This window comes from Semicossyphus pulcher, unplaced genomic scaffold (assembly GCF_022749685.1).
Source record: "Semicossyphus pulcher isolate SPU_LCO1_2020_fin unplaced genomic scaffold, fSemPul1.0.p SCAF_9, whole genome shotgun sequence".
Lineage (NCBI taxonomy): Eukaryota > Metazoa > Chordata > Actinopteri > Labriformes > Labridae > Semicossyphus > Semicossyphus pulcher.
Window position 1 is genome coordinate 19,060,054 of NW_027211770.1, and position 15,322 is coordinate 19,075,375.

The window sequence follows — 15,322 nt, forward strand, 5'->3', positions numbered from 1 at the left end:
TGAATTAATTTCAGTCTGTTTCATAACCAGTGAAAAAATCCTCAGGAGCTTTAAATTGAATTAGATTAAGTCTAGCATTTACTGAGAAACAGTGAGTATTTATAAGACGTTTCCCATAATGCCTTAGTGAAGGGTATCCTGATTTCCTCTCCCACTCAGTCCTGGCTATTAAGTATCTGGTAAAGGATTGACACCACACCTCTACATCCTGGTCTAACGTCAATTATCATTTCAAGTGCATGATGTCTGCAAAACTAGATACTTGAGTTTTTTTTAACGCTCTGAAGCTGTAAATATCTGAAAAAGTGTGAAGCTGGGAGATCGTATTTCTCCCTTAATTGCTCAAATGCCAAAGGTGCTCCCTTGGTACAAGTCTTTCAAACACGCTTTTTCTTTCCATCGAGCAAACAGAGTCCGTATCAGATGGTTTAAATGCATCATTGTCACAGTACGCCCCCATCATAGTTATCCATGTAAAAGCTCTTATAGTGGAGCTTGATTCCAATATGAAGTCAAAAGACACATTTGCATTTTTCAGTAATTTATTCAGAGAACCACAAACACAGATTAGAACGTACTTCATAAAAAATCTATCACACAATTTGTCTACTGTTTTTTTATATAAATAAATACAAAGAAGGAAGCTGTTAGGCAGAAGTTAAGACATCAAAAGACATTCATTAATATGTACAAAACAAGAGGACTATACACAACGGCAGGGAACTGAAATGCTTTACAAGAAATAGAATACTTATGACACTTCTATGAAGCAGTACGGTCAAATTTCTTCATCACTTACAGTCGTTTTTTCTTCTGCTTCGTCACAGTTTCATAAGGTGCCGTTTATTGTTTGGGGCTTAAGAAATATATATTTTCACAGGGTTTTGACTTCATACAGGCTACAGTCAGTATTTACATGTTTAAATTATACCATTCACTTAAAGCAAACAGAGTCATGGATGAGTGACTAATGAGTCCAAGGACGCAGGATGTAGGTCAACTTGTTAAAGATGTTTACATTGAATTGTAGCTTAGATAGCTTTGTTTGCTACATTGCTGTATATGGACTTTACAATGTCATAAACCACTTTGGCAAAAGGGTCGCACTTTGCCCCACATTTCTGTTTCAGCATGACGACGACCAACATCGTAAACTCAAAGGTCTACAAAGCGAAACAGCGCAGGACGCGAACGCAGTATTACATGTTAAACTTCAAATGCACATCAGCTGAATCAGTACGCTTAGTCTATCTACTTTAAAGCTGATATGCACACTCATTCGTCACGCACACACAAAGCCCTAATGCGTATGTGCCACCAATGATCATACAGTTAAGAGTGTTGTGGTTTGGTGTGTTAGTGTTGATGTAGTTGCAGTCTAGGTAGCTCCACTCTGACACCCTTAAATATTCATGCGATCTGGTGTGGTGCTGTTTGGTTTCAGTCTTCACTCAAAGGTTTTGGTGGTTCGAGGCCTTCTTCACTTTCACTGTTCTGCTCAGTCGCTTCATGACTTGATCTCGATGACTTTGATGAAAGGGAGCGGCTTGTTAGATGAGTTGGAGGGCTTGAGCGGTTTACTGTCGGGACAAGAGGAAGAGAAATAAGTTGCTTTTACGTGCTTATGTGTATGTTTGCATGTTCTGTGTATCTCGACAGGTGCAGGTGTAAGAAACATGAAGAGGAAGAGCAAAATAAGTTACCTGTAGACGATCTGGGGGTTGCGCTCTGATGAAAGGTAGGAATTTGACCTTTGCCCTCCCAGGAAGTAGTCCATCTGGTCATGCATCTCTCGGTTCTGCACAAACAGGAAGTCACGGTTCAGTTCACATATTAACAATAAGCAAAGAAAATATATTTTAAGTCTCTATCTTTACTGAGATCAAACTGCGAAGGATCTATTCTCCAATTTATCCTGAAATGCCTAAAAATAATTTCCACAGCAGAAGACGATAAGCCGTAATCACCTCAGCCTCCAAGAAAGCCACTTTCTCCTCCAGCTCTTTGATCACGCGGTCTCTCTCCTGGATCACCATGCGGGAGTTCTGGAGCTAAAGTCGGAGCAAACACACAGTCAGGCGATGAGCAACTCCTGAGCAAATATGAACGCTGAGACAAAGTGTTTGTTTTAAAAAGGCTCACACATGTGCGTCTCACCTGTTCAATCATGTGTCTGACTTTCCTTTGTTGGCACTTCAGCATGTCGTCCAGATGGTGGATCTTCTCTCTGAGGATAGCCACCTCCTTCTCCAGCTGCTCGGCCCTAAAAATACACACGCAGAGTTAAGACAAACTAATCCTGAGCTGATTGTCTATAAGTTATTCTGTGTGTTTGTGTATAAGCTAACCTCTGCTCTCCTTTCTGGCCCCCTTCTCTGATTATGCGCAGCTCGCGGAGTTCATCCTCGCGGTTGCGGATTGCCTCCCGCAGGGCGGCGCTCTCCTGCTCCATCCCTCCTAGCAGCCTCTGCAGGTCGTCTATGCGCTGGTCCTTCTTCTCGCTGGCTTCTTCTGTGATCTTTAGCTTCTGCTCGTGGCTGCTCAGATGCTCCCTCAGCTTGCTGCCTTCAGCCTACAGAGACAAGGAGTTTGCTTAAAATGCTGCAGAAATTTAGTGCACATCATATGTTATGATGCGTGGTGACTATAAAAAAAAAGTGCCTGAGTGTGTGTGTGTTACCTGCAGCCTATCCTTCTCCTCTTGGTGCTTCTTTTCTGCTTCCTGGAGCTGTGCGTACAGGCGCTTACTGACCTCCCTCAGCTTGGTCCTCTCTGCTTCTTCATCTGCTTCCTAATAGAGAAAGAATGAGGCGTGAGATCAGGAGATGGATGCTGTAATGTCTCAAAGTGGCCAAGTCAGAGTCCAGATCTTAATCCTAGCAAAATATGTAACTGAGCGATGAAGGCGCTCAAAAGCCAGCTGTGTCCAGATGTGCAGAGCTGATAGAGAGTCAAGGCTGTCAATGCTGCCAAAGGTGGGGGACTGAGTACTTATGTAAACAAGTGTTTTGTTCTTTATATTTGTTTAGATTAATTTGTTTCACCTTTTATTTAATTGTATTGAGACAGGCATGACTCTGAAGAATTTTTCTGGGTGTCTGGGTTGCTAAATTGGTGGATATTTTCATGCTGATGTAATTTAAAGTCTTGTTCTCATTTCGCTCGAGCTCAGCGGGTTTGGCCGTCATAGAGAAAACAGGCGTGTCGATGTGCGTCACTGCAGCTGGATCACGACCAGAGTTTCCCTCGTATTTCTATAACACTTGTGTGAGCGAGCCATCGCGTGACTCATAAATAATTTAACCAATTAAACCAAACATAGTGGTGTATTTGTACATAAACATGACTGACATGCGGACAGTAGTGGTTGCTAAAGGTGCTCAAAGGCAGCACAAAACTACTACAGGAGAGGCATCTGTGGTATGACCGGAACAATAAGGAGGGCCTGAACACAAAAACACATGTGGGGAGTGGAACAGTGTGTGCTTTCTCACACGTTCATACACCCCCGGGTGCTATAAGCATATTTACTCTCTCACTGTCGTTCAAACCCTTTATTTTATTACATTTCGGTCTTTAACCTAACACCTCCTGCTCGCTGTGTGCCTCTGGGATGTGATCGCTTTACAGGCGTCACACGCAAACACACAGGCACACATTGTCCAGAGGAAACTCAGACAGTAGACGAAGTATAAGCATGTAAATGTATTTATTTGAATGTAGGTTGTGCACGTGAGGGCTTGCTCACCTGTCCGTCACTTTTAGCTCCGCCCTTGGAGGAGGACGAGCCGCTCTTTTTGAAGGGAACGCCAACTTTCCACCCGTTTATGTGCGGCTGGTGAGAGAAAAGGAAGAAGTCAGTCAGGAAGGAGTAAAAATGAGGTGAGAGACATGGAGGAAATGCCATCGAGCGCGCAGGATGGGAGTTAAACAAAGACGCTCAGAATAACCCTACCTTGCTTTTGGCTGCCATCTGCTCCCTCAGTGTCTTCAGGCAGTACCTCACCTGTGTGAAATACAGACATATCGTGAGATACTTGAGTAGATTTTATTATAATGTTCCTATAAACAAGGCTGGAGAGGACCACAGCAGAGAGCGAGGAGGAATTTACATGATGCCAACATGCAAATTGTTACATAATGCGGACTGTGCAGTGTGCGACAGTCGATGCTGTGCAGATACTGACCTCCTGTATCTGCGAGACTTCATCTGACAGCATCTTCAGGCTCTGCTGGTGCTTGTGCTGCTCCTGTTTGCGTGCCTCTAAATAAACCTGACACAGGGAGGAACACGGATGTTAAACACCAACATATGTCATCGCAAAACAAACACACGCCATTAATGTCTTCAAAAACAACATCCAATGTGCCGCACCCACCTTGATAACCTCCACCTGCTCTGTAGATTTGACCGGTTCAGGGGTCAGAGATGTTCTGTCGCTGGCCGGCTGCACCAGGGCAAATGCTCGTCCGATTGGCTGGAGGTCAGAGAGGGGAGGGGTTAATAATGTGGCATTCAGTGTGTCATGTTTTGTGTGTGAATCTGGGTGGATGGGTGTGATACATTTTCAAACTGCATACGCAAATGAGTGAAGTCACTGTGTTTTGCTGGCGCTAGAGGAGGAGTTGGAGCATGCTTGTGCTAAAGATTGCACAACATTTGGAAGGAGAGCCAGGAGTATTTCCGTTGAATAATCGTTGTGAAACATCCGGACTGGAACGTCAGATATGAGTGATGCAATTTAACTATTAACACACAAAACTGGGTGCATCCAGTATAAACTTCTTGCTCCGTCTTTCCCTGATCAGTGTATTTCTGTGTGCGTGTGCGTGTGTCTCTATAATCAGCAGGCAGAAACCTTCAGCCATAATCACTATGGAGACTGAGCAGTAAACATCTGGTGCTTATTTGGAAGTGGTAGTCAGTCTTGGTCAAAACCAAAAGTGGAGAGACACACACACACGCATACAGAGGAAGGCGGGGGGACGTTATGTAACTCTGCCGCTCTGGTGGTCTGTTTTTTTTTTCTGTAACTTTTGGCTGGTTTTGGTAGAACAATGGCCGTCTTGAGACGATCCGAGTGGCCCTGTGTGGGAACCTTTTCTAATGAATGCCATGTTTACAAGCAGATCGAGTCTCGGTGCAGTTTGTGTGAAGGAATGTGGCTCTGAATGTGCGTGAGTGCGCGGATGCTCTGAGCCAATTCCTCAGGATCGTTTAGAAGATTAAGTGTCCGAACTTTCAGATCCAAATATGGCAGAAACGTGGAGCACCTTCACCAGAAGCTCTTAATCCTCATGTCTTACAACAAATCCGACCCAGTGTCTCCATTAAAGAATAAAAGTCTGCTTAAATCGAATTACATAATGTCTTGCCCTCAAGAATCCATCCATGTATTGAATGTAAGGCTGAATCTTTTAACATACAAGCTTCTGATTCCCAGGACTCTATCTTTCCTCAGATCTGGTGTTACAGTCCAGATCGTAGCCTAAACTATCAGGTGCAGGAAGTTGTCCTTACCTTCTCTCTGTGCTGCTCCGCGCTCCGATCAGCCTGGCTCTGGTTGTGAAGTGTGAGCCGCAGTCGCCTGCACCCGTCCTGGAAAGAAGGCAATGAAGAAATGAGAGGATGAAGTTAATCCACAAAGAGACCGTTATGTGATGGAGAGGCAGATTGAGAACTATTTTGAGGAGGAGAGGGGGGAAAAAAAGAGGAGGAGAGACTGAGTCACTACATGAGACGGAGAAGGAGGGAGCCGTAAGAGAGAGGGGTGCGAGCGTCAGACTGAAACTTTAAGTTTTTCACAGCTGCACAGAGACAGATTGTTTGATTTAAATTGTGTGCTAAAGACGTCAGAGGGACTTAAGGCGGAAACTCTCCAGGCGCTCGCAGCCAATGGGAAGCAGCGGCTGGATTTCTGGGAAAGCGGGCAGATAATGTATCGTCAAACAAGACGGAACATTACCATGGCAACAAAGCCTCACAGTAGCCATAAAGTATCTGGCGATCAAGAGTGAGGAGTTTGTCAGAGAAAAACAATGCACAGATGCAACACTTGACGAACACTTTAAAAATAAACACTTATTATTTTTAGGCGGAGGAGAAGTCTCTTTAACAGGAAATGTCTGGAGTGGGACATGACTGTGTGTGTGTGTGTGTGTGTGTGTGTGTGTGTGTGTGTGAGTGTGTGTGTGTGTCATCCGTCCACAACAGGGAAACCCCTTATATGTGATGCCCAGCGTGCGCTTGTGTGTGTGTAAGTATGCAGATGTGAAGGAGGAGGTCAGAGACATTATATAACATCTTGTTCTGTTTATTTTCCGCTGTGTATTCACTGTGTCCTTCTGCTGTCAACTGTGAGACACGCAGCAGGCACAGAAGAAATGTCAGCTATGCTCTCCTGCGGTTTAATTCTGTAAACACAAACACACATGCAAGCAATTATGTGGATTGCACACACACATCATCAAATTTATTGGTGATATATCATATCGATCTAACAGCTTAATAAGTAACAGAGTCTTCTGTGGAATTTGGCTTGTAATCGTGACTGGCATAGTTTGTGTGTGTACGCGGATAAGAGTGGGTGTGTGCGTTTCCCTATTAGGCCTCTGTATTTGTTTTCCTTTGTTTTCTTTTGGTACACAAGCTGCAGCACAAAAGGCCGAGCTAATGCGTGTTACCTTGCACGTCCTGTTTTGACTACGGAAGATATTTTGGCAGCTAACTAAATAACCTTACCACAAGGTGCATGTAGTAGCCCTTATGGAGCTTTTGATCATATGACACGTTTGACTGATTTTTGTTTGAAGATAGAGAGCATTAAACTGTTTTATGAGGTTTTTAAAGAGTTCTAAGGAGAGAAAAGAGCTAAAGGCAAAAAGTACTTCAAGTGCCTTGGGGAAAAAATGGAAATTTGAGTATGTACTAACATTTCATATAACTGAAAAATGAGTTTTTGTTATGCGAAAAAATGTCTTCTGTTTTGATGAAGTAAAACTGTTTAAGTAGACATTACAATTAGGGATGTAACGATACACTCAACTCACCATTTTTATAAAGAAACAAGATTGAAGTCAAATTATTTGGTGTCTCGAGCTTCTCAATGTGGCGCCGTTTTACGTGCTGCGTCACGTTGTTTGTGCTATTTGTGTAGTTCATCAGTCTCTTGCAATCTTTGCAGACTGTTTTTTGCCTTGACCGTTAAAAGGTGCCTTCTCACCTTGCTCCAACCTCAAAGTATTCACCTGAGGCCGCCATGTCTTTCTGTACGCCTTTATTTAGCTACAGACGCGAGAGGCGTAATGGTGTCGAACAAGTGACGCCAAAAGCAGACAGCGCCCTCTGCTGTTTAAAAAGGCGTATTGCAATTAATGTCTTCATCTCGTCGATTTAAATGGTCCCTTTTATGTATCGCTATTTTATTGTGTTGCGAGGTATCGTTGCACCCCTAATGAGCTTCAGGAAACGTTAAATATCTTCATTAGACTCATGGAGAATGAAAACAGTTGTATCCCAACCTCAATTGTGTTTGCAGTTCACAGTCAGTGGCAGACAAAGACAAAAGGGCTCTTCTATTGTTATCTCGCTGATAAGGCATAGTGCCCAGGCCTTGATATTAGACAGGGGTAAACTTGCGTTGCATAATACCCGATAAAGAGCGGTGAGAGGTTATACAAGTGTTCTATAGAGTACAGAAGGCCTTTATGATTAGCTTGTTATCTCTTCAGGGAGTACAGTAATGGAGGAAAACCCAGATAGGGACGGATGGAACTAGCATAGGAGAATATAGAGACAGACTGCCAACGAGAACAAAAGGCAGAGGAAGTATCCTAATTGTTGCGGTGGCGAGCCAACTATGTCAAATCAAAACTCGGAAATGAAAGCAAAGAATTCCCCTCTTGGTCAGATGCTTTCCTCTCAGATTACAACTGAAAGCTCTAAAAGGGCCCAGAGATTAGTGGAGGAGAAGAGAGGAGGGGGAGAGAAAGAGAGGACAGAGAGAGGGTTGTGGGGAAGGAATTCATCATTATACAACTTCTCTGGCCCTGCATAGACAAGCAAACAAAGACTCAGCTAATCATCGCTCTGCCATCCACTATTTACACACCAGTCCCTCTGCTGACTTTCTCTTTATATCAACACACACACCAAATGCCACCTTCAAAGACAACCTGTAATACTAGACTTCTCGGGAACACAGACAAAGGGAGCAGTTGGATGTCCTCACGGATTGTGACGTCTGCCCGCAGATGTACGCAGCCTTTCACACGCAGGAAAATACACACACACAGATACACACAAAGTACACACTACCTTTATAACAGGGCCGAAACCTGAAACTAAGCTCACACACACACATACAGTGTCCACACTGCTGCGACAAAAGATCACGGGGTACGGCCGGGCTGAAAGGCTCAGAGGGTATGAAGACGCTTTTGTTTTGGACTTTGGCATCAGGAGGTCTGTAAATCATCCGGGAAGTGACCACCAGCCTGGGAATGTTGCTAATAAACAAGCTGGATTTAGTCTCGAGCTCTGGTCCTGACATAAAATAGTTCAGATTTCTGAGCTCAGGTAGCTACAGGTATCATCGATATAAATAGCAATCCTCTTGCACCTTCAGTACCTGCATTCCACTAAAACATTCCTCAGGTGTGTGCACATGTACTTCATTAAATCACTCTAACCCTCTCAAGCACGGCTTTGTCCTGTACCTGCTGCACAGATGTCACTTTTGTCTTTGGTCCAGCTGCTTTATAAACCTCAGCCTCTGAGGGCAACAGGTGTGAGCCGGCGAGGGCTGCAGGTGTTATTTCATTCAGCATGCTACATAAGTTTTGGTCTCTTATCTATGTAAGGAATAACAATATATTAACATGTTTCATTATAGTTTTACTATATTAGAATAACTGGCTTAAATCCTCAGTACATCTGTGTTTAAAGTTGTATAAACACACAGAAGCAGCTGAACAGGAATTTTGCTGAAATGAGAAACAGTCCTGACTTCAAAGTTACGACCACGATCAGGAAATACTTTGGAAAAGATAAAAGCAAATAAAAACGTTCAATGCCAACTTTTGATACAGATCAGTTCCTGATACTCAGTTCTAAAGAAACATTTTGGCTTCTGCTTCACAGGTGTTGAGGTCAAAAGAAAGTGATGCAAAACAACTACAGGGATACAAAAAAGACCGTAAAGAGATACAGACGACTTCAAACAGACATGAAACTGCTACAAAGATACAAAAAACTTCAGACACAAAACTGCTACAAAGAGACACAGACGACTAACAACAATGGGCCACAAACAAACACACAGCCAAACTACATTAACGAAACACAATAAGTCACAAACAAACAGAATGAAACCCAAATGACCACAAAGAGACACGAAGAACTTCCAAGACACAAAATAACTACAACTACAAACCGTGAGTCTTCCTGGGGGGTCAGGGGACCTTTTACACGTGCATAATCCACCAATGCGCTCAATTGTTAGAACTTTCTGGTTTTTCTTCTAATATATTTGGACTTTTGTTTGAACGAAACAAGCAAGATTTCCCAGGAAAGTGCGATTGATTAATTGTGTGTGACAGCCTTATTTTTTGTAAGTCCTTTCTTGAGGTTAAATCCTTCAGCACTGAGCTTTAATTCCCCGGGTACTGACTGTCAGGCTCGGCCCTTCAGTCAGTCAGCAGTCTATACAATCTAAAGGGTGAAGTTAAAGGTTAAGTACATTGTAAACAGATGTGACAAACTGAGGTGTGATGTGTTTGTGAAAGCTTTGCATGTCAAACCATCATGTGAGAACCTGAAAAGGTGAACGCTGACGGTAAACAGTTAGCAGAGGACACACGGATCTGAGTCATGAGGTGAGCGCGCCTATAGGACAGACATAACAGTGATAGACGACACATCGCTTCTACACTCATCTTATTATCTATCATATTAATCTCTTTGTTTTTTTTTGCCTGCTCTGTGTTGCGTGCAAACCAGGTGTGCTCTGACATATTCCAGTCGTGCCTCTATAAATGCATTTATATGTCATGTCTGGCACATTCCCAGCGAGTAACGTCAGACACTCCTGACTGAGACGCTGACTGAGGATGAGGACATATAGAGGGAATGTGTTAAGTCGCGCAGCACGGGGAAAATAAACGGCTGGAGGGATAATAGTGGCATTATTTAAAAAGTTACCTCATGGGAAAATAAAACGATCTTCTTAATACGCTGGGTTTTTCGGGAGGGGAAACTGTGCTACACGTTTCAGGGAAATTCAAATCGTAGCAGATTTTTTGTCACTTTTGTATCAAAGCCAGGCCTGGATGTCCCTCCTGTTTTCCATTTGACATCATATCATCTCAGTTCCAGGAAACACACGAATCAACAAGTAACCTTGAGGGCCTTCTCTGCTACATAAAGCAAATTCCCTCTCCTCATGATACTGTAAACCTTCCCCTGATGGGCCGTAAAGGGTGTCATGTCTTGATAATGTTTCAGTAAGAAATGAAGGTGCTACGCCTCTTCTGCTTTATTCAGACAGACCTTTTATAACCGTATCAGATATGTAAACACTGCAGCTGGGCGACTATTTGCCTATTGGATGTGGCAGGATGAATTGGCTTTCTGTATGAAGCTGATGTAATATTTGATGTAATAATGTAATGTATGATTAATTAAAAAGAGGCTTAACAAATATGGAGTTTCACATATTGCTTAACAGCACATTCTTCAACACAATTAATCAGTTTATTAGGTGTGTGTGTGGAGCTGCCCTTTCTACACTTTGACCTTTGTGGCACTTGAAGCTTCAGTTACACAACAGAAACTGATATCTGAGTCTGGACAAGTGACATAATAATGATATTAAGTTAGATTTTATTTATTCATAACATTATCATAGTTGAGATAATCACTGTAATGCCTTTATAGAATATGATCTGATATATGAGCTCAATGGATCCATGTTGCTGGCAGTTATTGGCTGCTGATAAGGTGAAAGTGTCATGTTGCTCCGCAACCTCATAAACCTCAGTGCAGGTTAACAGTTTGCTTTTTCAGGAGAGGTAAATCATTAAACGTTTGCAGAAGAGGACAGAGCTCATCTTTGGCTGATTATTCAGTATCTAACAGAGGATGACCTGCAAATCAAGGAAGTGTGATGTCTAATCCTGTTTAACAGAACTTTTACATGCACAGGTGGTGCACGTGAAGAACAGGCAGAGGCTTTACAGGGTTGTTCGTGAGCTGCCTTCACTGACTGTCACAAATGTAAATGTAAGCTCTTAAATGATGCAGGCAGAAGGCACCTGTGACAGGCACAGATGTTGTTTGGACAGCCTCTCAGCTGCTGGGACTTGGACTAATAGGCTACTCTCATTACAAGGCCAGAGATTTAATACTAAATACAAAACTTAGAGCCGATTAAACCTGAACATTTGTGAAAAAAAACATCTAAAAAGGACCTCTAATTCTGTCCACACAACTGAGCAGAGTCCAGAAAACACTTCAATGGAAAAAAGAAAACAACTATCCATAACAAAGAGGGGAAATAAACCAAAGTAGTTGCTTATTTACCCACAATGCATCCAAACAGGAAATACACAATAAGTTTCTTATTTTTATCGAAAAGACAAATGTAAGAATTTCGAAAATTGTCTGAATAATTTCGAGTAACTTACCCCATATTCTTGATTTCTGATGTCCTCAAACGTGCATAGACTTCTCGTCACTCCGTTCATCTTTGACACAAATAACTAAATAATTAAAGCGAACTTTAAAAATGTTCCTCCGTCTGAATAACTTCCCGGCGTCTTTTAGTTGCTGCTGTTATCGCTCCTCTCGCTCTCCTTCAGGCCGGTGTGTTCCTGTGTCTGCTCCCTCCTCTCAGCTCATTGTAACAACTTTTGTCATGACGTCAGGCCAGCCCCGCCCACTCGACCGAAACAGCCTAATAGGGAGACTGTGGAAACGTGGAAAAAAGCAGAGAGGGGAGGGTCAGACAGGAGCGCTGGATGTACCTGCTGCTGGAACAAAAAACTTTACATCATTATTATCTCATGACAGTGATGTTGTTCGAGGCCTTTTAAGGCGGAAACACTGAGGTTAGCCATCTTTGTTGGACTATGGAGGGTCAACTTCGGCCACACTGCTCAGCTTACAAATAAATGATTAATTCTAAAGGTTTAACCCAAGACTGAGCCTGTTAAAGTGTCTGCTATTAGCTTACAAAGCTACGGGAAACAAGCTACGCTAGGCAGAGATTTAAGCACTTTTTAATGCTGTTTAATAAAGATTTTACTCTTCTTTCTACACCATTAATAATACATATAGTTGTATTATTCTTTTTTTAAATCACAAATATTGCTCACTCTTTCCTAAAGCACACAAAACTGTTACCCAATGTGTTTATTAAAGATACATGCAGGCCCAGGCTTGTATTCATTTCCATATGGAAATTAATTTGCAGAGGTCATTGCTTGAGATAAGTCGCCTACCACAGTGAACACCATGTTACTCTTTGCTTTGCAAAAGTTAGCTTGTGGTTAAAACAGCACAATCTTTTCAGGTCAGTTTGTCCTTATAACAATATAACCACAAAACGGACAATGGTGGTTGGACAAAAAGTAAATGCAGTCTTGCTCATTGTGGCCTATAAAGTTAAGTCAGGTTTATTCTTACAGCAAGCGATTGCCTTAAAGGCCTGTACAGTTTATATTGCATGGACACATTTTGGCTGTAAAAACTCATCCAAAAAACCTGTTAATAGTGTCTGCAAGTTGATATTTTAACATAGAAATAAATGGATACCAGTTGAACTAAGGGAGACACATTCAGAGAATTACTGTCAGCAGAGCTATGAAAAATGTGTGTTAAACATACTAAGACCTACAGAACTAATCAGCGATATGGATGTTATATCTACTCATTTCAAGGTTTGCAATGCATTATTAGAGAAACAACACATTTCCAGATTTGATAGAGGTTTCACATAGAGAAACAAGATGATAAAGCACTTGCTACAGGCCGAGAGTTTCCCTGCTGGCATTCAGCTGATTCCAGCAGCAGCTGATCCCGTCCGGCACAGACCTCAGTTAAGGCTTTAATGGCATTAATGGCTGCTGAGCAGCAAACAACAGATCGCACAGAAGGGAGGACGCTAAGCGAATCTGAAGCAGGAGCAGAAACACAAAGAGAAACAAGACGGTTGCTTTCCCACATTCATCATATATTTTATACGTATTTAATAAGCAAGTATTTAAGGTAGCTCTTGCCAGCAGTAGATTACTAACCAAGAATGTAGTTAGCAGTTATGTCAGAGTGCGTGAAGTTTTTCAACCGGTGATTAATAATCAGGAATGAGACCATCCCACATGAACACATCCACAAAACACTCACACCTTAACCTTACTACAGCATGTCATCATGTGTCCCGCGTACTGAGCCATGATAATGTGTTTGCATCACACAGCCGACCACACTCAGACGCCCTCTGATCCACAGATCAGACAGCAGACAGCATGAGACGTGTTTTCACACTTCCATGTGCGAGACGATGATGTGAGTCACAACGCTGCTATGTACGTTGTGTTGGGGCACATTTTGAGTTTTAACACCTTGTTGGAGAATAGTTGAACCTGAATGAGCCCTCTGTTGGACTCTGTTAAAGTGTGTTAGGCCTGAAGGAATTCCCAGGGTGCACTGCAGGTTTGTGACCCAGAGGAAGAACCCAAAAAGACTAAGTTTGGTTGTGTTTACAGCAAGAAGAGGACCCATGGTTTCACTACCATGCCAATGATCAGATCACTGTCTTTAATTAGGCCATGAGATCAATTATATTAATTTACATTCATTTGGGATAAACGTGCTGAAACGTACAAAGAAATGTGGAATTAAATATTATTTTAGAGTAATAATAAGTGGGACACTTAAAAGGTCACATGAGCTGGACAACAGCGCTGAAAACTGACCCATAAACAGAAAAAAAGCTCATGTTTTGGTCGTGTGGTGTTAAATGGTTAAAGGTTAAAAGTTCACCATGACACAGAGTCAGCGTTCGGTGATACATTTATGTTTCTTTATGGAAAACAATGACGGCACCATAACTGTAGTCATGTTCTCTATTTTAGCAACATGAACCTTAAAGGAGAAGGTCATCGTACTACCATTTCCACTCCTTTGTGATCATCAGAGCCCTGCCTACGCTGGAGGACGCTGAAGTCATGTTCTCTGGTTTTTACTGTAAATTTGGGAGGTTTTTTTTAATGTTGAATACAGTATTTTAAGACTCTGTAGATTTAAATATGACTAATATTTCATAAGAATTTAATTCCTGGGACTATGGAGCATATAGAAATTCACTTTATTTATAGGTCTTTTATTTTCTTAATATTTCCAGCTGTTTACTAAGCAAGTTGTTGCTAATTCTTTGGCAAACAGAGAATGATTCTGAGATATATGTTAGAGTTTAGTTATGAGCATTTAAAGGAATCTCCTTGCAATAACCTTTTTATGTAATTAAGGTTTCTGCCTGTTAAAAGGAAGTGTTTCTTTGCCACTGTGTCAAATGTTGCTAAGTGTGGTTGATTGATTAAAATCATAGAGAATAATTTAGCTTGTTAAATTTGCAGTCAGAAACTTTCCGTGTGATCTTTCTGAAATCTTAGACACAGTTTTCCTGAGCATCATGTGCCGCGGAACAAAAGGACGGATATTTATAGCACTGACGTGATGAAATGATTAATCCCTAACTCCTCGTGTTATCTTCATAACATTCATCATCTTTATAAATGCACAACAATGGAAACAGGTTTGTCATAGTATCTGAACTGCTGCATCCAAACCCTAAAACACTTCCACCTGTGAAAACACCTGGAGGCAGATGGAAATATTTCCACTGTAGGGCTGTTTTCTTTATGGACGAGCATATGCAACAGCAAACACGCCATCATTTCAAAACACAGCACACCCAGCTCTGAGCTAATCAACTCTCTGGAGTAAAATTGTGCCTGGAAAGCTGGAATGGTATGGAAACCCGATCCCGCCCATGGAAAGTATGTCATAGTCTAGCAAAACAGGTACTGTACACAACCCGGTGGCACTGTACAGGTTTGGTTACACTGCATGGGAGGTGTAGTATCACGGACACTGCAGCTGGTTCTACTACAAATATTAAAGGTGTGGCTTCATGCCAGAAAATGTGCTCCAAGGAGAGAACTTAAAGCAAAGAGAAGAAGGGAAGGGGCCTCTTTACGTCTTTTGTAGATCAAAAGCACAATAGCACAGTGGGAGGAACAGTAAGTCTGTCGAAAGCAGCAA

The 15,322-nt window shown here is 42.1% G+C and overlaps 1 protein-coding gene across 1 annotated transcript; it reads right to left on the reverse strand.

The window, feature by feature from the left end:
- Positions 1–535: 535 nt before the first annotated feature.
- On the reverse strand, positions 536–11,858 carry tuft1a (tuftelin 1a). Its single transcript, XM_069657088.1, has 12 exons — positions 11,686–11,858; positions 5,522–5,599; positions 4,380–4,478; positions 4,188–4,274; positions 3,956–4,006; positions 3,749–3,835; positions 2,681–2,791; positions 2,349–2,572; positions 2,158–2,263; positions 1,968–2,051; positions 1,704–1,798; positions 536–1,580 (listed from the first exon to the last, which is right to left on the reverse strand). Exons 1-12 carry the CDS (start codon positions 11,743–11,745, stop codon positions 1,508–1,510), a joined length of 1,155 nt encoding a protein of 384 aa, XP_069513189.1. The 5' UTR covers positions 11,746–11,858; the 3' UTR covers positions 536–1,507.
- Positions 11,859–15,322: the final 3,464 nt, after the last annotated feature.